Below are 23979 nucleotides of genomic sequence, written 5' to 3'. Positions count from 1 at the left end.
GCTTAAGGGGACTTCTAAGTCAATTGGCAAAATAATTCTATTAAGAAAACATTCTGCATCCCACTTTGAAATGTGGCGTCTGGGGTCTTAAATGCTAACAAGCGGCCATCTAAGATGCATCAATTGGTCTCAACCCACCTGGATCAAAGGAGAATGAAGAACACCAAGGTCACATGATAACTATGAGCCCAAGAGACAGAAAGGGCCACATGAACAAGAGACTTACATCATCCTGAGACCAGAAGAACTAGATGGTGCCCGGCCACAACCGATGACTGCCCTGACAGGGAGCACAACAGAGAACCCCTGAGGGAGCAGGAGAACAGTGGGATGCAGACACCCAATTCTCATAAAAAGACCAGACTTAATGGTCTGACTGATACTAGAGAAATCCCGGCGGTCATGGTCCCCAAACCTTCCGTTGGCCCAGGATAGGAACCATTCCCGAAGACAACTCATCAGACATGGAAGGGACTGGACAATGGGTTGGAGAGAGATGCTGAGGAAGAGTGAGCTACTTGTATCAGGTGGACACTTGAGACTGTGTGGGCATCTCCTGCCTGGAGGGGAGATGGGAGGGTAGAGAGGGTTAGAAACTGGCAAAATCGTCACGAAAGGAGAGACTGGAAGGAGGGAGCGGGCTGACTCATTAGGGGGAGAGTAAGTGGGAGTATGGAGTAAGGTGTATATAAGCTTATATGTGACAGACTGACTTGATTTGTAAACTTTCACTTAAAGCACAATAAAAATTATTAAAAAAAAATCATTACTATGAGCCCATTGTTGTTGCCACTGTGTCAATCCATCTTGTCGAGGGTCTTCCTTTTTTTCGATGGTCCTCTACTCTACCAAGCATGATGTCCTTCTCCAGGGACTGGTCCCTTCTAATAACATGTTCAAAGTACATGAGACGAAGTCTTGCCATCCTGCTTCCAAGCAGCACTCTGGCTATATTTCTTCCAAGACAGACTTGTTTATTCTTCTGGCAGTCCATGGTATATTCACTATTACTTGCCAACACCGTTATTCAAAGGCATCAATTCTTTTTCAGTCTTCCTTACTCATTGTCCACCTTTCACGTGCATATGAGGTGATTAAAAATATCATGGCTTAGGTCAGGCACACTTTGTCCTTAAAGCAACATTTTTGCTTTTTAACACTTGAAAGAGGTCTTCTACAGTAGATTTGCCCAATGCAAAAAATACATTGTTTAATTTCTTGACTGCTGTTTCCATGGGTGTTGATTGTGGATCCAAGTAAGATGAAATCCTGGACAACATCATTCTTTTCTCTGTTTATCATGATGTTGCTTACTGGTCCAGTTGTGAGGATTTTTGTTTTATGTTGAGGTGTAATCCATACTGAAGGCTGTAGTCTTTGATCTTCATCAGTAAGTGCTCAAGTCCTCTTGCCCTTCATGCAAGCATGGTTGTGTCATCTGCACATTGCAGGTTGTTAATGAGTCTTCCTCCAATCCTGATGCCCTGTTCTTCTTCATACAGTCCAGCTTCTCAGATTTACAGGACAGTAAAACCTTTGAAAGGCTGAACCTGTGTAAGGTGGAAACCTGTCAGAGAAGGAAAATTAAAATATTTTCCATTACTAGAGAGGGATAGAAAAGTGACAAGACTGCACCCTGTCAAAGGCAGAGAACTTTTGTGACACAAGGCAGTACCATTGGGTACTGGCTCTCACAGGCTTCCTGCAGTAAGTTGGGCAAGCACAGAGTGCCTCTTGACCATTTAGGGTATCAGGCATGGTGCTGTGAGGTCAGGGAAAAGAGAGAGAGTAAGGTATTGATTGCAGTGATTGATTTGGGAGAGAGAAGAAAGAGAGAGGGAATCAGGAGACATGTAAATAGAACCTGGGGATGTCCCTGGGGCCCCTCCAACTAATACCACACCCTGATTCTCCATCCCCCTTAGGCAGGGCCTAGTACTGGGCACATTGAGACCCTCATCCCCCTATGTAGGGTACAAAGTGACTGGGAGGGTTGTTGCCTGCCTCTTTAAAAAGCAAAACCAAACTCATTGCCAAGGAGTTCATTCTAACTTGTGGCCACCCCATGTGTGACAGAGTAGAACTGCTCCATAGGGTTTTCATGGCTAGGAGAAAAGACCTAGCTATCTGCTGTCATAAAGATTACAGCCTAGGAAACCCTTCAGGGCAGTTCTAGGCTGTCACATGGGGTCGTTGTGAGTCAGAATCCGTCCAGGGCACCAAATGACAACAATCTTTACGGAAACAGATTGCCAGGCTATTCTTCCATGGCACTGCTGGGTGGGTTCCAACTGCCAACCTTGAGGTTGGTGGTGATGATTGTTAATTGCCTGGCGAGTTGATTCAGACCCACAGTGACCCTATGTGTTACAGAGTAGATCTGCTCTATAGGGTCTTCTGTTTTTATTGTATTTTAGATAAAGATTTACAGAGCAAATTAGTTTCTAATTAAACAATTAATACACATATTGTTTTGTGACATTGGTTGCCAACCCCATGACACGTCAACACTCTTCCCTTCTCAAACTTGGGTTCCCCATTACCAACTTTCCTGTCCTCTCCTGCCTTCTCGTCCTTGCCCCTAGGCTGGTGTGCCCATTTAGTCTCGTTTTGTATTATGGGTCTGTCTAATCTTTGGCTGAAGGGTGAACCTCAGGAGTGACTTCATTACTGAGCTAAAAGAGTGTCCGGGGGCCATACTCTTGGAGTTTCTTCAGTCTCTGTCAGGCCAGTAAGTCTGACCTTTTTTGTGAGTTTGAATCCTGTTCTACATTTTTCTCCCGCTCTGTCCGGGACCCTCTGTTGTGGTGATCCCTGTCAGAACAGTTGGTGGTAGCCAGGCACCGTCTAGTTGTGCTGGCCTCAGTCTGGTGGAGGCTGTGGTAGATGTGGTCCACTAGTCCTTTGGACTCATCTTTCCCCTGTGTCTTTGGTTTTCTTCATTCTCCCTTGCTCCCTTGCTCCAGTGGAGTATCTTATTTGGCTGCTCACAAGCTTTTTAGACACCAGATGCTACACACCAAAGTAGAATGTAGAACAATTTCTTTATAAACTAGTTGTTGAGTTAGATGTTCCCCAAGGCCATGGTCCCCACAGCCTCTAAAGGGTTTTCTTGACTGTAATCCTTACAGAAACTTTGCTCTATAGGATTTTCTTGGCTGTAATCTATAGAGAAGCAGATCACCAGGCCTTTCTTCTGGGGCACCACTGGGTGGGTTCCAAGTGCCAACCTTTAGGTTAGTTGTTATCAGTTGCCTTGAGTTGATTCTGACTCATGGTGATCCCATGTTACAGAGTAGAACTGCTCTATAGGATTTTCTTGACTAATCTTTTGGAAGCAAATGACAGGCCTTTTTTGCACAGCACTGCTGGGTGGGTTTAAACCAACAACCTTTAAATTAGTACCAAAACCAAAAACCAAACCCAGTGCGGTGGAGTGGATTTCAACTCATAGTGACTCTATAGGACAGAGCAGAGCTGCCCCACAGGGTTTCCAAAAGCACCTGATGGATTCGAACTGCCGATCTTCTGGTTAGCAGCCCTTGCTCTTAACTACTATGCCACCAGGAGTCCGTCTTTAGCTTAGTAGTGGAGTGCAAACCGTTTGTACCCTCTTTGCAGGGACACATAAGTGAGCACATAGGATCTACCTCCTTTCTTCCCTCCCCTCCCCCCCCAAACACGTTCTGCGGAGCACACAGTCCCTCCCATCTCCGTAGGGCACGTCCCCGGGTAAACCGTTTCCCCTCGGACCCCTCCCTTGGCGGCTCACGCGGCTTCCACCCAGGGGCGCGGCCTCAAAGCCTCCTCAGTTGTCCGCCTGGAAGGAGCCCAAAGGCAGCGGCGGAGACAGCGCCCGGTTAGCTCAGTGTCTCCCAGCATCCACAGCCGCCACCAGGCCCCGCCCCGAGGCAGTGCCAGGAAGGCCGCGCCCGCGAGGACTGCAGAGTGCGGTGAGTAGCGCGGCCAGGAGGACCCAGGCCTCCCGGCTCCCCACCCTGCCCTGCCCAGGGCCTGGCATCCCAATCTTAGCTTTCTCTTCCTTCTTCGCCCCAGCAATGCCTTGCATAGGCGCTCAGCATCCCCGAAGCCCGGCCCTGAGCGCCACCCCTGCTCTGGGGCGCCGGCATCCATTCCGACGGGGGTCCTCTCCTTTCTTGCAAGAGCCTCCAACCCCTAGCCCCATCCTCATTAAAGGCATCTAGGCCCCGATTCCCTCCCTTGATCCAGGAGCCAGGAATGCAGTCCAAAAATATCTCTCCATCCTAGACGCGGGAGGCTGGGCTTGCAACCACATCTCTCGAAGCCCAGGATCCGAGCCGCCAGCTTCTCTTGCTCTTGGAGGCCCGGAATCTGGGCCTCCATCCTAGGTACCATGTGAAACCAGGAGTGCGTGTCCCCAGCCTCTACCCTCTGGGGCCCAAGAATTCTACTCCCTCTCCAATTAGCCCCTTAAAGCCCAGGCATCAGCACCCTCAACCCTCCCCTCTTTCAGGGACCCAGAAGACAGAGACTCTGGCCCACAAACCCCATAAAACTGAGGATCCCGGTCCACCACCCCGCTGAGACCCAAGTGTCCAAGGGGTCAGTCATCCAAGCCGAGCGGGACCGGCGCAGACGAGGGAACAAGGAGGGCTCGGGCGTTGGCTGGGGGCTCGGTTCTAAACAAACCCTATACAGGCAGGTTGCTACGGCAACGGCCTTCCGGGGCCTTGGTTGGAGACTTCTCCAAGGCTGTGTCAGGGAGGGCAGCCCCCAGGAGCCCCTACTCCGCCAGCTGTTGTGTCTTCCTGTTTTGTCACCCCGGCAACGGTGACCTCAGCCTTCCACCCTCATTGCTGGTGGGGAGGGCGGGAGATCCGAGGTACAGTTATGGTAGAGTGGGCGTGGTCTGGTGCCGGCCCCGTCCCCCCAAGGGGCGGAGCCGGGATAGCCCTGGCTTGGGGAAGTCCCTTGCCTGGGCCTCAAAGTCCAGGCTGCAACCCCGCCCCCGGCACCGCCCGCCCGCTCCCCAGCCCGCCGACCCCACCCAGCCTGCAGACCCTTCTAATCTGCAGCTGTCGCCGTCTTGTCTCTGACCGCTGCCGCCGCTGCCGCCACTGCCTACAAGGTGAGGCTGCGGGGACCCCAGAGGGTACAGTAGCGGTCCAGAAATGTCTGGGTCCGGAAGGAGGAGTGAGCTGGGATTCAGAGCGCCTGGGTCCCTGGAAAGATGCGGCCTGGGCTGGGACTCCTGGGTTTTGAGAGAAGAGGGCTGGGGACCTAGACCTGCGTTTGAAAGAGGGGAATGGGGACCTGGACTGCTGGGTCTGATGGAGGAGAAGCTGGGGGCCCGGACTTTGGATCAGAGGGAGGAAGGGGCTGGCGGCCCGGACTCCTAGTTCTGAGAGAGGAGGCGCTGGGTCTCGGACCCCTGGATCTAAGGGAGGAGGGGGCTGCGGGTCTGGACTCCTGGGTCTGGGGGAATAAGGGGATTGAGATTCCTAGGTCCCAAGTTGAAGGGGATTCGAATCTGGAATGCCGCGGTCCTCAAGTGGGGAGGAGTTTGGGGTGGAGTCCTGGTTTTGGGTAAAAGAGCGACAAGGGTTCAGAATTACTGATGCCCTCCCCACCCAGGGGGGCAGAATCTGAACTTTAGACTCTAAGAAAGGCCGAGGCCTGAGATCTTAAAGTGAGGATGGAGCTGGGAAGGTAATCACGTCCTGAAGCCCAGAGAGGACGAGATAGAGCCCTGCACTCCCGAGCGATAGGCGGGGTGGTGAGAGCGGCGGCTGGGGTGTCGAGGCTAGGTTCTCAATCTCCTGAGCAATCGGGGTGTAGTGATGGGGAGGATGTACAGGTTCTGGGTGTGGCTCGTGAGAGGACGCCTGAAGGCGGCGCTGTTTCCTCTCCCTCTCCGCCTATGCGTTCCAGAGCTCTAACCGCAGCTGGAGACCGTGAGGGCGGGGATGGACCACTCCCCTCCGAGGGGATGAGCCAGGGGTCCCCCTGCTAACCCACCTCCCACCGACATGGAATGAGCTATGCCCCTCCCTCTTCCGACTTCCTCCTAATGGATTCTGGAAGGGGTGGGGGAGGAGGAGGTGTCCGACCCCCTTGTGGCACCTCCCAGGTGTCCCGGAGGCCCAGCCTTTGTTCCAGTCAGGACAGGGTGTGAAATGTGGCCACTTATCCCAGGGCTTCATTCCAACAGTAAGGGCAGTTTTCAGCGTGGAGGGGGGTGAAGGGTGGGGACAAGGTGCACCCAGGAGGCCGGGTTCCCAACCCACTATTAGAGATCCAAGAGCCCAACCCTATGTTGTTAGTTGCTGTCCAATTGCATCTTGCTCATAGAGACCCCACGCGTAATAGAGTAGAACTGTGCTCCATAGGGTTTTCAATGGCTGTAATCTTTTATGAAGGAGCCCTGGTAGTGGCAACGGTTAAGCGCTCAGCGGCTAACCCGCCCAGCCACTTCGAGGGAGAAAGTCCTGGCGATCTGCTCTAGGCTGTAAAAAATTAAAGCCTAGAAAACCCCATGGGACAGTTCTACTATGTCATATGGGGTCGCTATGAGTCGCAAAACGACTTGACTGGCACCTAACAACATTTTTCTGCCGAAGCAGATCCCAGGCCTTTCTTCCGCGGTGCAGCTGGGTGGATTCAAATCGCCTACCTTTGGATTAGCAACCCGCTCGCACCACTCAGGTTCCTGCCCATCCGTATTATTAGATAAAAAAAATAACCCAAAACTTACACTTTAAAAAAAAAAGTAACCAGAAATTTAGGCTCCCAGCCCTCTCCTTCTACGACCTGGGAGTCATTGGGGCTCCCAACCTCCAGAAATCCAGGAGAGGAGCGCGCAATCCCGGAGGCCGGGGCGGGGAGGGGGTCGCGGCGCCGCCTCCCGGTTTCCGCCACGTTCCAGATGGCTGGGCCTAGAGCTTGGAGGCCCTTATATGGCGCGGACCCGCCGGGGCTGGCCCGGTTGCCCGCCTCCACAGCCACCGCCCCGGGGCCTTCCGCCCTCCCTCCAGCCATGTGGCTCCCTGGTCGCGTTCGGGTTAAACTCACACGCGCCCCCGCGCTGCCCTGCAGGGCGCACCCTTGCGCCTTGTTCCCTAAATGCTGCCCACGCTGTTTGTGCTACTGGACGGGGAGAGGGGCGTGGCGGGGCTCCTGGAAGTCACCATTTGGGTCCCTTGGTGCTTTGTGGCCAAATTCCTGCCCTAGCTGGCAGCCACGCCCCGCCTGCGGAGCTTTGGTAGTCGCGGGTTCCTTGTGAGCCCACCGGCTGCGCCGCCTGAGTCCCTGGAGGGCGGAGCCCAGGCTACGCTGGACGCTGACGTCTTCTTTTCCCCTCCTGTCTTCTGACCAGCTTTTTCCAGATATCTGACATAATCCGCCTGCACCGCCCGATCTTTCCCTGTCTGGGTCCTGAGCTGAGACCGCTGGTGAGTTAACGGGGGAGTGGGGGGGGAAAGGGAGGTGTCTGGACTTCCGGTCTTAGGAAAGAGGTCTGGGAGCCTGGAAGAGGTCTGGAAGCCTGGACTTCTGGATCTGAGGAACGAGGGTGCTGGGGGCCTAGACTCCTGGTCTGAGGGAGGAGATTTGGGGGTCTGGACTCCTGCATCTGAAGGAGGAGGGGCTGGAGGTCAGGACACCTGGTCTGAGGGAGGAAGTCTGGGACCTGGACTCTGGGTCTGAGGGAGGAGGTGCTGGGGGCCCGGATTCTTAGACCCTTAAAGAGAAGGACTTGGGAGCCTGGGTTCCAAGAGAGAGACCCAGACATTTTGGAATCTAAGGAAGAAGTATATCCCGAACTGGGCCTTGAAGGGGTTAAACCTGTGCTATTGCACACCTGTGAGCTGAGCTCTGGAAGAAGGAAGTTTTATTTCCCGGTGGCCACGGTAGGCCTCCTGAGTCTTTTAGGGGTGTCAGCTGAGAGGTTAAACATTTTAGGGCCTTAGAAAGGATCTGGGCGCCTGATTCCTAAGAGGCTGACTACTGGTTAGCTGAGGGTCTTGAGGGACACGAGAAAGAAGTTCGTTCACAGAGTATGAGGCATTTGGGATACTCAAGGCTGAGGGTCCAGAGTCCTGAGGTCTGAAGCTGGATAACTTGAACATCGGGGGCCTAGAGTGTTCAGTGGAGGGGGCTGCGGCATGGGGGGGGTCTGGAATTTTCAGAGCTGAGTTTCCTGGAAGTTGGGGAAGCAGCTGCCTGGGTTTCTGGGGGGTGGTGGACTCAATGTCTGGGGGAGGGAATGCAGGGAGGAGAAAGCTGTGCTTCTTTTGGGTTAAAATACTCTACCTGGTGGGAGTTAGGAGTCTCTGGGTGGCACAAACGGTTGAGTGCTTGGCTACTAACTGAAAGGTTGGGGTTTGCATCTGCTCAGAGGCACCTCGGAAGAAAGGCTTGGCGATCTGCTTCTGGAAAATCAGCCATTGCAAATGCTATGGTGTAAAGTTCAACTTTGACACATGTGGGGTCGCCATTTGTTGGAATGGTCTTCATGGCCCAGAAGGAGGGGGAGATCCTGGTCTTCCAGGAGCTGAGAGTAGAAACCTGCTCTATGAGAGGGGATAGATTGAGAGGTTAGGCTTTCCCAACAGCTGTGGGTCTCTGAGAAAGTTAAAGTGGAGGTTGGACTCTTGGGTTTGTGGAGGAAATGTCTAGGCCTATTCGGTGAAAGAAGGAAGTTGGGCAAAGGGGCTGGGTGAAGAACCCTGGGTATTCAAAGGGAGGAAGTTGAGAGATGGTGTTTTTTAGGGAGGGGAGAGAAAGAGGAGGGAGGCAGAGTTGCTTGATCTGACACCTGGGTGAGTGGAGGGTAGGTAGGGAGATGTCTTAGTTATCTACTGCTGCTATAACAGAAATACCACAACTAAGTGACCTTAACAAACAGAAATTTGTTTTCTCACAGTTTAGGAGGCTAGAAGTCCGAATTCAGGGTGCTGGCGCTAGGGGAGGGCTCTGGGAAAGGTCCTTGTCTCTTTTTAGCTTCTGTTCCTTGGCTCCTTGGTGATCTTATTGTGACCTGGTATCTACTTTCCCCCATCTGCTTCCTTGCTTGCTTGTTTAATGCTCTTTTATATCTCAAAAGAGATTAATTTAAGACACACCCTACACTAATACTTCCTCATGAACAAAACAAAGAAAACCCATTCCAAAATGGGATTATAACCACAGATATGTTGTTATTGGGTGCCATGTAGTCGATTCCGACTCAGCGACCCTGTAGGGCAGAACAGAGCTGTCCCATAGGGTTTCCAAGGCTGTAATCTTTATGGGAGCAGATCACCAGGTGTTTTCTCTTAAGGAGCTTTTGGTGGTTTGAACCACTGAGCTTTTGGTTAGCAGCCTGGTGCTTAGGTGTTGTGTCACCAGGGCTCCTTAAACTGCAGGTATAGGGGTTAGGATTTACAACACATATTTTTTGGATAGACAATTGAGTCCGTAGCAGGAGGGAAGGACACTTTGGCTCATAGAGTCACCTGGTGTGTGCTGTTGTTGTTGTTAGTTGCCGTTGACTGGATTCTGACTCGTGTTGACCCCATGTGTTACAGAGTACAGTCAGTCCCCGGGTTAAGAACATCCGATTTACGGACAGCTCATACTTAAGAACAGACTGCCATAAAGCCTATTTGAGTTAAACACAGTGGCTGATAATAACAAACACACACACATGCATCATCCAATTATTAATGTTAACATTGTGGACCTACTGTTTCCTCAGGAGTGCTCCTTTCAGTATGCAGGACATCTGTGGAAGGACATTGTTAACCTTTAATCGTGATCTTTTTTCTATCTCAACTGTTTTAAGAACTGTTTCTTTTACAATACATACACACACACCACACACACACCGATTCTCTGTCTTCAGTACTGCACTATATATAGTTGCTTTTATTATTAATGCATTATTATTACTATTGGAAACCCTGGTTGCATAGTAGTTAAGTGCTACGGCTGCTAACCAAAAGGTCAGCAGTTCGAATCCGCCAGGCGCTCCTTGGAAACTCTATGGGGCAGTTCTAGTCTGTCCTGTAGGGTCGCTATGAGTCGAAATCGACCCGACGGCAGTGGGTTTGGTTTTTGGTATTATTACTACTAGGTACTGTGTTATTAAGATGTTTTAGTATATTTGGAAGTGTTTCTTAAGTGTTTTATGTGCGTAAAAAGGTAAAATATACACTATATACTAAGACAAACATTTGACTAACTGACAGTAAATAAGAACCAAATGTACGTGTTCCAACTTACCTACAAACTTGAATTAAAGACAGATGTAGGAACAGGTCTCATTCATAACCTGGGGACTACCTCTAGAATTGTTCTGTAGGGTTTTCAAGGCTGTAACTGAATGGAAGTGGATTGTCAGGCCTCTGTTCCACAGGACCCGTGGGTGGGTTCGAACCACCAACCTTTTGGTTCGCAGTTGAGCACTAAACCATTGCGCCACCAGGGTTCCTTGTTTTAACAATAAGTTTCTAAAAATTGAGAATCTATAGAATTAATAAAATGCTAAAGTAAAAGCAAATATAGACTATTCCCATTTTTCCCTTCCCAGCCATGCCGGTGACGGTGACCCGCACGACCATCACGACCACGACATCGTCGTCCTCGGGTCTGGGCTCCCACACCATTGTTGGGTCCCCTCGGGCATTGACCCAGCCCCTGGGCCTCCTCCGTCTGCTGCAGCTGCTGTCCACCTGTGTCGCCTTCTCTCTGGTGGCCAGTGTGAACGCCTGGACAGGGCCCATGGGTGACTGGTCCATGTTCACCTGGTGCTTCTGCTTTGCCGTGACCCTGATCATTCTCATCGTCGAGGTCGGCGGCCTCCAGCCCCGATTCCCCCTGTCCTGGCGCAACTTCCCCATCACCTACGCCTGCTACGCTGCCCTCTTCTGCCTCTCCACCTCCATCATCTACCCCACCACCTACGTCCAGTTCCAGCCCCACGGCCGTGTTCGGGACCACGCTATCGCCGCCACTGTCTTCTCCTGCATAGCTTTCGTGGCTTATGCCACCGAAGTGGCCTGGACCCGGGCCCGGCCTGGTGAGATCACAGGATACATGGCTACTGTACCAGGGCTGCTCAAGGTGCTGGAGACCTTTGTGGCCTGTGTCATCTTCGCCTTTCTCAGTGACCCCGGTCTGTACCAGCACCACCGGGCGCTGGAGTGGTGCGTGGCTGTGTACGCCATCTGCTTCATCTTGGCAGCCGTGGCCATCCTACTGAACCTGGGCGACTGCACCAATGCGCTGCCCATCTCCTTCCCCAGCTTTCTTTCAGGGCTGGCCTTGCTCTCCGTCCTCCTCTATGCCACCGCCCTTGTCCTCTGGCCCCTCTACCAATTCGATGAGCGCTATGGTGGCCAGCCCCAGCGGCGCAAGGATAGGTCCTGTGGCAGCTCACACAACTACTATATCTGTGGCTGGGACCGCCGGCTGGCCATTGCCATCTTGACAGCCGTCAACCTGCTGGCCTACGTGGCTGACCTGGTGTACTCTGCCCGCCTGGTTTTTGTCAGGGTCTGAAGGACCTGACAAGGGGCTCCCCGTTTCCCCTCTCTCCAACCTTGTTCTTTTCACCTTCCTAGGTTTTATCTTCTTTTTTTCTGGTTTCTACTTTGTGTCTCCCCTTTCCTCAACCCTCTTCACTTCCTCTTTCATTCTTCTTGCCCTCTTTTTCTCCTCTTTCCTCTCTTACTGTTCCCTTTCCTTCCAGTTTTGTTTTGTTGCCCACATCTGTTTTGTTCTGAGCCATTTCTCTTTTCTTCTCACTACTTTTTCTTCTTTTTGTCTGTTCTCTGGCTTTTCCTGTTTGTTTTCTCATTTGCCTATTTCCCACCCACCTCTTCCCATCTTCCTGTTTCCTCTTCCCATTTTTCTTGTTACCTCTTCACATCTTCCTTCTTCAGGTTTCCTTTTCCTCCCATCTTCTCCCAAGTTCTTCTTCCCATCTTCCTTCTTCCTGTTTCCTCTTCCCATCTTCCTTCTTCCTGTTGCTAAGGAGCTCTGAGACTTCTTTCTCTCCTCTCCACCTCCAAAGGTGCTGAGCTCACACATCCCACCACCCCTCATTGTAGCTGTTCATGCCCTGGGTCCCCCAAGGGGCCTCATTGCCAAAGCATGCCTGCCTGCCCTAGCTGTGCCTTAGTGTGTATGTGTGTGTGTCTGGGGGGGGCGGATAGCTAGGGATTGGACCCCCGTTTCTCCCAGTGGAAGAAGGTATACAGTTTACCTCCCTTTCAAGTTAAAAAACTCTGGAGGTCAATAATTTCCAGTGGGCAGGGGCTTTAAGCACAGACCTTCAGTGCCTAGGCCCCTGTCTGGCTCCCAGATTTTTGTCAGGCTTACAAAAAACCCACTGCTTAGAGGCCATCTTAAAGGGAGCAAGGGGTGGATGCTGTGGTCTGTGGGATCCAAAAAAAAGCCAAGTGAAGAACCACATTGTTTTGAAGACAACTGTCTGAAGTACTTGTGGGGGGATGGGGGCAGTGATATGGCCTTGAAGCCTCAGTATTAAAAATAACTTGTCCTGCTTTTTCAGGAGGAGAAGAAATGGCCACTGCTGGCCTTAAAGGCATTATCAGCCTGATTTTTTTTTTCTTTTTCTGGTCATGAGGGCAAAATTGACTGGGTAGTCCTGTTCTTCAAAATGGATGTTTCTTTTCAATTTCTTTACTTTTGCGGGGGAGGAGAGGAGGGGTGAGTTGCTGCCACCATAGCCAAAAGAATTGCATCGCTTGAGTGTGTGGTGTGTGCGCACGTGTGTTTTGGTGTGCTAGTTATTCCTGCTGCTGCTTCCTGCTTTTCTGGGACCCACCTGCATGACGTGATATATATAAATGTATAAATATATATTTTATTTTTTTTTAATTCCCTGGACCTTCTGGTTCCCCATCAGCTCCTGCTGTCATTCATAGGAGGATGTTTGTCCCTTCCCCTCCTCCCAAATCCATAATGTTCTTTTTTTTTTTATCTCAATATAAGATTAAAGAAGGACTTGTGTGTTCATTATTATTGGGGAGGGCTCCAGGATGGGAGCAAGGCCCAGATTTCTGGGTCAGGTGGGAGAAGGGGGTTGGGGCCAAGACAATCTTGGCTTTGTCAGAAAATAACTAGCTAGTGAGTCTGGGTCTTCCAAGTGAAATGGGCGGAATAGACATGAACAAGAGTTCTTCCCTCTTGGATCCCATGAGCACCTCAGAAATAACCAGTTGCCGTTGAGTTGATTCTAACTCATGGCAACCCCATGTGTGTCAGAGTAGAACTGTGCTCTACAATGTTTTCAATAGCTGATTTTTCATAAGTAAATTGCCAGGCCTTTCTTCCAGGGCATCTCTGGGTGGACTTGAACCTCCGGCCTTCGCTGAACAGCTGAACAGGTTAACAGTCTGCACCACCCAGGGACTCCACCTCAGAAATAGTGTCCCACCATACTTACTGATCTGACAGACTGGAGGAATCCCCAAGACTGTGGCCCCCTGACACCCTTCTAACTCAGACTTGAAGCCACTCCCAAAGTTCACCTTCCAGCCAAAGATTAGGCAGGCCTATAAGATAAACAATAGCACCGCATGAGGAACGTGCTTCTTAGATCAGTCAAGCATACGAGATCAAATGGGCAACACTTGCCCAGGAACAAAGATGAGAAGGTGGGAGGGGTCAGGAAAGCTGGACAAATGGAACAGTGAACCAGGGCTGGAAAGGGAAAGGAGGAGAGTGCTGACACAATGCGGGATTGGAGGCATGGAACAATTTGTGTATAAATTTTTGAGAAACTAGCTTGCTCTGTAAACTTTGACCTAAATCACAATTTAAAAAAAGAAATAGTGTCCCAATGTGAGTCCAGCATCTTTCCTCCAAAACTGACCCTTCCTCTGGAGTTCCCCTACTCAGTAATAGTCTCTCAGAACTGAGAACCCAGGAACTTGATCTTACCTGCAACCTCTCCTGAGTCAGCTACTCATCAAACATTGTCCATTTTTTCTCCTAAATACCATTCATGTCTGCCCCCTTCTCTCCTGGCTCCTGACTCAGCTCAGGTTTCATTTTCTTTCACCTGAGCTATTATCCCAGCTTCCTCCTTGACCATCCTACCTCCAGCCCATGCTGGTCCCAGAGGGGTTCTTCCAGCATCCACATTCGATTCTGCCCCTCTGCTCAAACCTTTCCATATACCATTCCACACTGCCTACAGATAGTATCAAAGCCCCTTCAGTCCGGCATTCAAGACCTTCAGGATCTGGCCTGGGAGTCCCTGGGTGGTGCAAACAGTTGAATGTTCAACTACTAACCAAAAGGTTGGTGGTTCAAACCCATCCAGAGGCACCTCAGAAGACAAGCCTGGTGATTGCTTCTCACAGGCCACAACCTTGAAAACCCGATGGAGCAGTTCTAGTCTGCACACATAGGGTCACCATGAGTCAGAGTCAACCCGAGAGCAACTACAACAAGATCTGACACTGCCTACGTTTCCACGGTTAGTTCCACCTGCCGGGAGCTCTAGGCTCCCTGATATACCTGCTCAACAGAAGACCTTGATACAGATCAAATGAATTACCCCTACCAACAAATCTGGCCCTGCAGTGTTATTTTTCCCAAGCTGAGGGGAATCAAGGATCATGCAACCTGTTTGCCACACCTACACCTCCAAAAGCAACTGGGATGAGGTATTGCAAGAAGCCCTGGTGGCACAGTGGTTAAGTGCTCAGCTGCTAACCGAGAGGTTGGAGGGTCAAACCCACCCAGTGGCTGTACCAGAGAAAGACCTGGCAATCTGCTCCCATAAAGATTACAGCCTAGACAGAAACCAGAAGAACTAGATGTGCTCAGCTACCACTACTAACCTACCTAACTGGGGTCACCATAGATGGCCGTCAGATAGAATGGAAGAAAATTGTAGAACAAAACTCAAAATCTTGAAAAAAGGCCAGACTTACTGGACCAGCAGAGACCTGGGAAACCTCTGAGACTATCACCCTGAGATACTCTTTAAACTCTGAACTGAAACTAAATAAGATTGGCTTATAAAATAAACAATATCACCTGTGAGTACTGTGGTCCTTTTATACATTTAAAAAAAAAAAAATCATCTATTTGAGACCAAAGGTCAACACTTGTCCTAAAGCAAAGATGAGAAGATGGGGAGGGGCAAGAAAGCAAGAATAATGGAAATGGAGCAAGAACAGAAATGAGAATGTTGTCACAATGTGAAAAATGTAACCAGGGTCACTGAACGATACGTGTAGAAATTGTTAAATGGGAAACTTTCACCAAAAACTTAGTAAAAAAAAAAAAAAAAAAAATATATATATATATATATATATATATTTAATTATAGCCTAGAAAACCCAATGGGGCAGTTCTACTCTGCCACATGGGATCACTATGGTTAAAGAAATCAACTCAATAGCGCCCAGTAACGACATCGCAAGTGAGGGAGGGGTCACCTGGAATACACACACTCCTTTTTGGTGAAGAAAAGCCTCCTATTATTCTCTGCAGTGTCCACCCCATAGCTTTGACCTGCACCAAGCCCAAGCCCTGCCTTTTCAAAGGGCGCCTCGCCCCCCCACCCCCCACTCAGTGCTTGACCCTCTTCTGGACGACACCAGAGAGAACAGATACAGAAGTAGGGGGCGAAATGCCAGCGACTTGAGACAGAATCCAAGGCGAGCTGAAGAGAACGCAGGAGTCCTAGTTCAGTTTCCGGGGTCACCCCCGCGCCCTGGGGCAGAGTCGGACGTCTGGAGGTGGCTGGAAGAACAGTAGACGGAAGACGCCTCCTTTGTGGGGGCAGGGAAGGACTGGGATTCCCCCACTTCCACTTCGGCTTCGCTGAGCCCGGAACCCCTAGCCCAAAACCTCTAGGAGAAGGCGAGGCGGGCGTCTGGAGTCCCGCGGCACCACCCAGCGCCCCGCCCACGCCGCGGGGGCACGCCGGGAAAGGAAGTTCTCGGCCTCGTCCGGAGAATAGCCGACCCACATATGTGGACTACACGTCCGGGGATGCATTGCGCTCAGCAGCACGGCGAGCTGTAGTTGCCCCTGGCAACAAGCTGGTCTCTTCCGACCCGGGCTGGGAAACGCTAGCGAATTGAGGGAGGGCCAGAGATCCCAGCGAGGCAGAAACGCGGGTGGAAGAGGGAGAGACAGGAAGAGACTGACATTCAGAGAAAGACAGATACCAGTAAACCAGTTGACCTGGAGTTCACTCCGACTCATGCCGACCCCATGTGTATCAGACTGGAACTGCTTGCTCTATACGGTTTTCCTTGTTGTTATGTGCCCTAGAGTGGGCACAGAAGAACGAAACACTGCCTGGTCCTGAGCCATCCTTACAATCGTTGTTATGCTTGAGCTGATTGTTGCAGCCACTGTGTCAATCCACCTCGCTGAGGGTCTTCCTCTTTTCCCCTGACCCTGTACTCTGCCAAGCATCATGTCCTTCTCCAGGGACTGACCCCTCCTGACAACATGTCCAAAATATGTAAGACGCAGTCTCGCCATCCTTGCCTCTAAGGAGCATTCTGGCCACACATCTTCCAAGACAGATTTGTTCGTTCTTTTGGCAGTCCATGGTATATTCAATATTCTTCGCCAACAGCACAATTCAAAGGCGTCAATTCTTTGGTCTTCCTTATTCATTCTCCAGCTTTCGCATGCATATGATGTGAATGGAAATACCATGGCTTGGGTCAGACGCACCGTAGTCTTCAAGGTGACATCTTCGCTCTTCAACACTTTAAAGAGGTCCTCTGCAGCAGATTTACCCAATGCGATGCGTCTGTTGATTTCTTGACTGCTGCTTCCATGGCTGTTGATTGTGGATCCAAGTAAAATGAAATCCTTGACAACTCCGATCTTTTCTCCATTTATCATGTTGCTTATTGGTCCAGTTGTGAGGATTTTTGTTTTCTTTATGTTGACGTGCAATCCATACTGAAGGCTGTGGTCTCTGATCTTCATTAGTAAGTGCTTCAAGTCCTCTTCACTTTCAGCAAGCAAGGTTGTGTCATCTGCATAACACAGGCTATTAATGAGTCTCCCTTCAATCCTGATGACCCGTTCTTCTTCATATAGTCCAGCTTCTTGTATTATTTGCTCACCATACAGATTGAATAGGTATGGTGAAAGAATACAACCCTGACCCACACCTTTCCTGTCTTTAAACCAATCAGTATCCCCTTGTTCTGTCCCAACAACTGCCTGTTAATCTATGTAAAGGTTCCTCATGAGCACAATTAAGTGTACTGGAATTCCCATTCTTCGCAATGTTATCCATAGTTTGTTATGATCCACACAGTCGAATGCCTTTGCATAGTCAATAGAACAATGGTAAACACCCTTCTGGCATTCTCTGCTTTCAGCCAGGATCCATCTGACATCAGCAATGATATCCCTGATTCCACGTCCTCCTCTGAAACTGGCCTGAATTTCTGGCAGCTCCCTGTCGATATACTGCTGCAGCCGTTTTTGAATGATCGTCAGCAAAATTTTGCTTGCGTGTGATATTAATGACATTGTTCTATAGTTTCCACATTCAGTTGGATCACCTCTCTTGGGAATAGGCATAAATATGGATTTCTTCCAGTCAGTTGGCTAGGAAGCTGTCTAAAGATGGAAGGAATACACAGAGTCATTACACCAAAAAGAATTAGTCGATGTTCAACCATTTCAAGAGGCGGCATATGATCAGGAACCGATGGTACTGAAGGAAGAAGTCCAAGCTGCTCTGAAGGCATTGGCGAAAAACAAGGCTCCAGGAACTGATGGAATATCAATTGAGATGTTTCAACAAACAGATGCAGCGCTGGAGGTGCTCACTCATCTATGCCAAGATAGGGTTTTCAGGGGCTGATTTTTTGGAAGTTTGATCGCCTGGCCTTTCTTCCAAGGCACCTCTGGAACCTCCAACCTTCCATGTTTGCAGCCAAGCGCATTAACCATTTGCACCACCCAGAAACTCCAGAGACAGAGATACAAAGAGAGAATTCCAGAGCCAGCAAGAGAGAGATTGACAGCGATTGAATCACGGAGAGACATAGAGGTAGGAAGGCCCTCCAGAAACACAGAGAGAGATTTACAGAGCCAGAAAGACAAATAGTGGGTCAGAGAGAGAGAATGAATCACAGAGAGGCATAGAGGGAGGAAAAAACAGATGCAAGTGTTCGGAGCGATCACCCCCAGGACAGAGAGAGAGATTGCCAGAGCCAGAGACAAATAACAAGAGAGAGAAGCAAACATTTAGAGAGACTCCCCCCTTCAGAGAGAGCCTGAGAGAGAGAGAGAGAGATACAGATAGAAACAGGTGGAGAAATACATACAGAGACAGGGAGAGGGAGAGATACAGATAGAGATGGGGGAGAGATATAGAGAGAGGAAGGAAGAAAGAGAAATTTAATTTCAAAGAGACACAGAAGGAGGGAGAAACAGACTTACAGAGTGACAGCCTCAGAGAGGCAGAGAAAGATTAGAGAATCACAGAGCCAGGGAGGCAAACAGAGTCAGGGAGAGAAAAAGACTCAGAGAGACCGAGACACAAGAATTTATAAGACAGGGGAGACCTAGGGATACTGATTCACAGCGAGACAGAGAGTGAGAGAGACAGAGACACCAAGACCCCAGGAGGGCAGTGACACAAGGACCCAGAGAGGGTTACAGGATGAGTGATAGGCATAGTTGGAAACACGCAGAGAAGGCACTAGAGATATAGAGACACGAATTTCCAGAGAAAAGAAGAGGAAAACAGATCTACCGCCAGAGAGAGAAACACAAGAAGAGGAACAGAGACCAAGAGAAAGAGACCTTTAGAGAGAGAGACAGAGAAATTTCACAGACCCAGAGAGAAATAAAGTCGCAGATAAAAAAAAAAAAAAAAAAACGAGGTCCCAAGCCTCCCTGGTCACCATTAGAACACAAAGTTTGTTGATTGACACAGTGACCATCAGAGACACAGAGATCCGAACGAAGACGCAGTGAGCTCACAGGACCCACTGGAGCACCCTGGTGGAGGAAGAAGACCGCAGGACGACAGATTGGTGGGGAGTGGGGGCAAGGCTCTGCGGATGCCGGCTCTCTCCAGCCGGCCTCCAGAGTGGGCGTGCGCACGTGTGCGCGTGGGGAGGGCATTGGTCCCGCGTCTCCGGGGGGGGGGGTGCCTTTAAGGCGAAACCCCGCCCCTCAGTCGTCATGGCAACGCCTCCCCCCACCCGGGGCTCCCACATTTCAGCTGGTGCCAGAGCTCCCGCCGGCGCCGCCCGTGCCTCAGGCTCCGCGGCGTCCCTTCCTGGGGCTCGTCCCCGCACTCGCCCGCTCCCCCTGGCGGATCGGGTGCGCCCCGGGCTGCGCGCCCTGCACCCGGAGGTGCCTCACCCCGTTCCACCCCATCTCGGGATCTCCCTGCGGCTCCTCCAATCTCCCGTGTCCCCGACTCCTTCCCCTTCCACCTGTTCCCCCCCCAGAGACAGGATCCTGGTCCCTCCTGCTCCTTTTCTGGGGCCATGGCGGGCCTGGGCCCCGGCGGGGGCGACTCAGAGGGGGGACCCCGGCCCCTGTTTTGCAGAAAGGGGGCTCTGAGGCAGAAGGTGGTTCACGAAGTCAAGAGCCACAAGTTCACCGCTCGCTTCTTCAAGCAGCCAACCTTCTGCAGCCACTGCACCGACTTCATCTGGTGAGTGCTGGGGGCGCAGACGCCTGGCACACCCAAACCCCGAGTGATGAGGGAGGAGGGGGTCGCAGGCTGCACTTCTGAGTCCTGGGGTAGGAGGGGACTGGGGGCTTGAGGGAGGAGGGGTCTGGACTCCTAGGCTGGGGAAGGGGGGCTGGGAACCTGGACTCCTGGGCCCTGAGGTTGGGGGATTGAGGTTAGAAGGGACTGGGAGCCTCGACTTCTAGGACTCAGGAAGAGGGGACTGGGGGTCAGGACTCCTGGGTCCTGTGGTAGGAGGGGGATTAGGGCTTGAGAGAGGAGGGGGCAAGGGTTCGGACTCCTGGGTTTGAAGGAAGAGGGGGCTGGGGCCCCGACTCCTAGATCTGAAGGAAGAGGGAGCTTCAGACGCAGACTCCTGAGTCCTGGGGGAGGAAGGGGTAGGAAGTCTGGACTCCTGGGTCTGGGGGAGGAAAGAAACAGGGGGCCTGAATTTCTAGGTTTAGGAAGAGGAGGTGGCCGGGGTCTCAGATTCCTGGGTCCTGAGGACCGAGGGTCCGAGGACACAGGTGCCCTATGGCTCGCAGAGGTGGGGGGGTGGAGGGGGGCGGGGGCCCAGGCGCCCCTTTCTGCGCTGACCTCAGAATCCTTGGCTCTTCCAGGGGCATAGGAAAGCAGGGCCTGCAATGTCAAGGTAAGAGCAGGGGCCCTGGACTCCCGGGACCCTCCAGAGGGTGGAGGCTGGGGCCCCACAGCTGAGGCTGCTCGACACACGTGTTCTCCGGTCCCCAGAGAGGCGCGGGGGAGCCCGGGGCGGGGGGTGTGGCAGAGACACAGCCTGCCGTGTGGAGGGAGCTTTGATGGCGGGGCCGCAGGCGGAGGTGGTGCCAGGGGCCCCTCCCTCGGCCGGCACCAGGTGGGGACAGATATTTGGAGAATCTGTTGCCATGGGAACAAAGATATTTGGAAAAGGGGAGCTGAAGGGGGGGGACTGGAGATGCAGAGTCAGAGCCCCCCCCACCAGGCTGTTGTCTCTATGGCAACCGGATCTGTCCTAGGCAGGGGCAGGCCGGGTGGGGTCACCAATGGGCGGGTGGGGGGCTCAGGCGGGGCCGGCGGTGATGGGGGGCGGTAGAGGGGGGCGAGTCCTACAGCACCAGCTGCCACTGCTGAGAACAGAGTGAGTCAGGGAGGGGGGCGTCCTGCAGTGGCACCCCCAGACTCACTTCTGCCCAAGTTGCTGTTTGTTCTCTTTGCTCTGTCTGAGGGTATCTCTGTTTGTGTTTTCTCTCTTCAAACCTCTGTCTCCCTCCTTCTTGCTTTCTTATTTCTGTCTGTGGGCCTGTGTCTGTCTGTCTATGGTCCCTATTCTCTCTGTCTCTCTCCCTTTTTGGCTGTGTATGCCTGAGGTGTCTCTGTGCTGTGATTCTCTGGGTCTCTGTTTCTGTCTCTCTTTGAGTCTGTCTCATGGGTTTCCATTTCCTGGGGTCTGTCTGTCTCTCTCTCTTGTCTCTCTCTCTCTCTTTGGTTTTCTCTCTGTTGGTGGTCTCTGTCTCTTTCTGTGTCTCTGTGTGTTGGGGTTTCTCCTCTAATTATCTCTCTCCTTTGTCTCCCTTCTCTCTGTCTGTTGAGGTCTCTCTCTCTGTTGATGTCTGTGTGTTGAGGTCTCTTCCTCTGTGTTGGGCTCTTTCTCGCTCTCTGAGTTCCTGTCTGTTGGTATCTGTCTCTGGATTTACCCGTGTCTTTTTCTGTCTCTGGGTCTCTGTGGTCATCACCTGCAGTCTGCAGCTTTGTGGTGCACCGGCGATGCCACGAATTTGTGACCTTCGAGTGTCCAGGCGCTGGGAAGGGCCCCCAGACGGACGTGAGTGCCCAAACACCTGGTTCCTCCTCTTTGGACCTCGCCCCCGCCCTCACCCCCTGGGCGTCCGTCCCAATTTCTTCTGCTATTTTTAAGGCTGGGAGGGGAGGGGGGCTGGGGAGATAGGGGGAGCTCATCTGGCCCAGATTCCCTGCCCTTGGCCTGGAAAGGGGAAATGAGAGGGGGACTGAGACAGTCTGGGGACACAGTTGGGGGACAAAGAGGAGGCAGGGGTGAGGGGACCAAAGACAGGCACCAAAGGGGGTGGGCTGGGACCCTGAAAGAGGGCAAAGGGACAGAATGAGAGAAATGCTGATGCACACGCTAAGATCCTGAGATAAGAGAGAGAGCATCTCAGAGCAAGGAACAGAGATACATTAAGAGGCAGAGACCCAGAGGGAGAGAGTGAGGCAGCAACAGAAAAAGTCCAGTGGGACAGAGAGGAAGACACAGGGAGAAAGCAACGGGGATCCAGAATGACCAAGGGAGACAGAGAGAGAGAAACAGAGAGAGAGAGAGATCCTGATACCTGAAGAGTGAGACAAACATGGAAAAGAATGGATATGGAGAATGGCTTGGGAGATGCTGAGACAGGGGGACTCAGAGAGATCCTGCAATACACATGCACACACACGTGTATGCCAACAGGGATACCCTGTCACATAAGCACACATGTGCACCTGCATACACACACATACATAGTTTCTCTTTGTCTCTCTCTCTGTCTCTCCAAAGACATATCAGTGGCTTTCAAGAATAGTCACCCCTGGGTGCCCATCCTTATCCCTTCCCTCCCTTTCTGTCTGGCCATAGGCAAACAGTTGACTTGTCGGGTCTTCTCTCTGAGCCTCAGTTTCCACTACCATAAAATGGGGCTGATGGTCTAGTGTTGACCAACGGAGCTTTGTGCAACAGTGGAAATGGTCTATATCTTCATTGTCCAATATGGTGGCCACGAGCCACGCGTAGCTGTTGAGCTTTTGAAATGTGGCTATTGCCACTGAGGAAAGGAAATTTAAATTTCATTTCATTGGAATTGATGTAAATTTAAACAGCCACATGTGGCTAGTGGCTATCTATGGGACATCCCCAGGCTTCTTTTGAAAGGTCAATGAAGTCACATGGGTTAAGAGTTTAGCCTGAGGTTTGACGCAGGATTGGGGATGGTTTTATGATCAGTGGATGGAGAAAGAGGCAGACAAGAGTGAGAGACAAAGAGAAAGAAACAGTGAGAGAGACCCACAGAAGTCCATGAGGCATTTTGCTAGTTTGTCAGATGAACAAAATTAAAGTTCACATAGGGGATGTGACATTTATTGAGCACTACTGCCTACCAGCATCTAAATACATTATTGATTTTTACCGGTAGCTGCTTTACCTGCTGACCTTCACCACCAACACTGTTGTTGTTGTTGTTAGGTGTTGTGGACTTGATTCTGACTCATAGCGATCCCATGTGGCAGAGTAGAACTACCCTCTGGGGTTTTCTAGGCTGTCATCTTTATGGGAGGAGCCCTGGTGGCACAGTGGTTAAGCACTCAGCTGCTAACCAAAAGGTCGGTGGTTTGAACCCACCAGCTGCTCTGAGGGCGAAAGATGTGGGTGGCAGTCTGCTTCTGTAAAGATTTACAGCCTTGGAAACCCTATGGGGCAGTTCTACTCTGTCCTGTAGGGTCGCTATGAGTGGGAATGGTTAGTCTTTATGGGAGCAGATGCCGGGTCCTTCTCCCGAAGAGCTGCTGGGTGTGGGTTTGAACTGCCAACTTTTTGGACAACAGCTGAGCACTTAACTACTGCACCAACAGGGCTTCATACCACCAACACTAGTTCTCATTTATCAAATGCTCATTGCATGCACTCACCAGGTATCATATATACAGTATACGGCTGAATCTGCACACCACCTTACAAGGTTAGGTACCCATGTGAGTACAGGTTCCAGATCCAGAATACCTAGGTTCAAATCCCACCTCCACCATTTAAGAGTTCTGTGCCCTTTCTGCAAGCTAATTTACCTCTCCGCATCTCCGGAGCTCCTGTCTATAAAATGGGGATGGTAACACCAGTGCTGGTGGCTCTTGAGTCGATCTGACTCATGGCGACCCATGTGTGTCAGAGTAGAGCTGTGCTCCACAGGGTTATCAGTGGCTGATTTTTCAGAAGTAGATCGCCAGGCCTTTCTTCCAAGGCACTTCTGTTGTAGGCAAGGAAAGGAATTTGAATTTTATTTTTGGTGTGTTTATTTGTAGTATTCTGGGGAAAGATACTGATAAGGATTCCAAAAACCAAAACCAAACCAGTTGCCATCGAATTGATTCTGACTCATGGAGACCCCAGGTGTGTCAGAGTAGAACTGTGCTCCATAGTGTTTTCAGTGGCTGATTTTTTAGAAGTAGATTACCAAGGCTTTCTTCCAAGATGCCTCTGGGTGGACTTGAACCTCCATCCTTTTGGTTAGCAGCCCAGTTCGTTAACC

General features: G+C 51.2%; 2 protein-coding genes across 4 annotated transcripts in view; both read left to right on the top strand.

Annotated features, from left to right (window-relative positions):
* Nucleotides 1-3868: 3868 nt before the first annotated feature.
* Nucleotides 3869-12993, top strand: MYADM (myeloid associated differentiation marker). 3 transcript variants are annotated; one of them, XM_049901239.1, is made up of 3 exons: nt 3869-3953; nt 7358-7433; nt 10553-12993. In XM_049901239.1, exon 3 carries the CDS (start codon nt 10555-10557, stop codon nt 11521-11523), a length of 969 nt encoding a protein of 322 aa, XP_049757196.1. In that variant the 5' UTR covers nt 3869-3953; nt 7358-7433; nt 10553-10554; the 3' UTR covers nt 11524-12993. The 3 variants fall into 3 exon arrangements, with proteins under 3 accessions (XP_049757196.1, XP_049757193.1, XP_049757195.1); XM_049901236.1 differs by lacking the exon at nt 3869-3953 and adding an exon at nt 4898-5110; XM_049901238.1 differs by lacking the exon at nt 3869-3953 and having other exon boundaries at nt 5134-7433.
* A 6308-nt stretch (nt 12994-19301) lies between these two features.
* The window catches only part of PRKCG (protein kinase C gamma), a 30714-nt gene continuing 26036 nt past the window's right edge, over nt 19302-23979 (top strand). Inside the window, exons 1-3 of the mRNA XM_049900596.1 lie at nt 19302-19666; nt 20305-20336; nt 21424-21506. Coding sequence (XP_049756553.1) covers nt 19497-19666; nt 20305-20336; nt 21424-21506 — 285 coding nt within the window. The 5' untranslated portion in view covers nt 19302-19496. The remainder of the gene's footprint in view (nt 19667-20304; nt 20337-21423; nt 21507-23979) is intronic.

This window comes from Elephas maximus, chromosome 11 (assembly GCF_024166365.1).
Source record: "Elephas maximus indicus isolate mEleMax1 chromosome 11, mEleMax1 primary haplotype, whole genome shotgun sequence".
Taxonomy (NCBI): domain Eukaryota; kingdom Metazoa; phylum Chordata; class Mammalia; order Proboscidea; family Elephantidae; genus Elephas; species Elephas maximus.
This window is presented reverse-complemented; position numbering and strand designations above follow the sequence as displayed.

What these genes read in the sequence shown, in the direction of transcription:
- MYADM (XM_049901239.1), top strand. Translation starts at nt 10,555, where the DNA reads ATGCCGGTGACGGTGACCCGCACGACCATCACGACCACGACATCGTCG.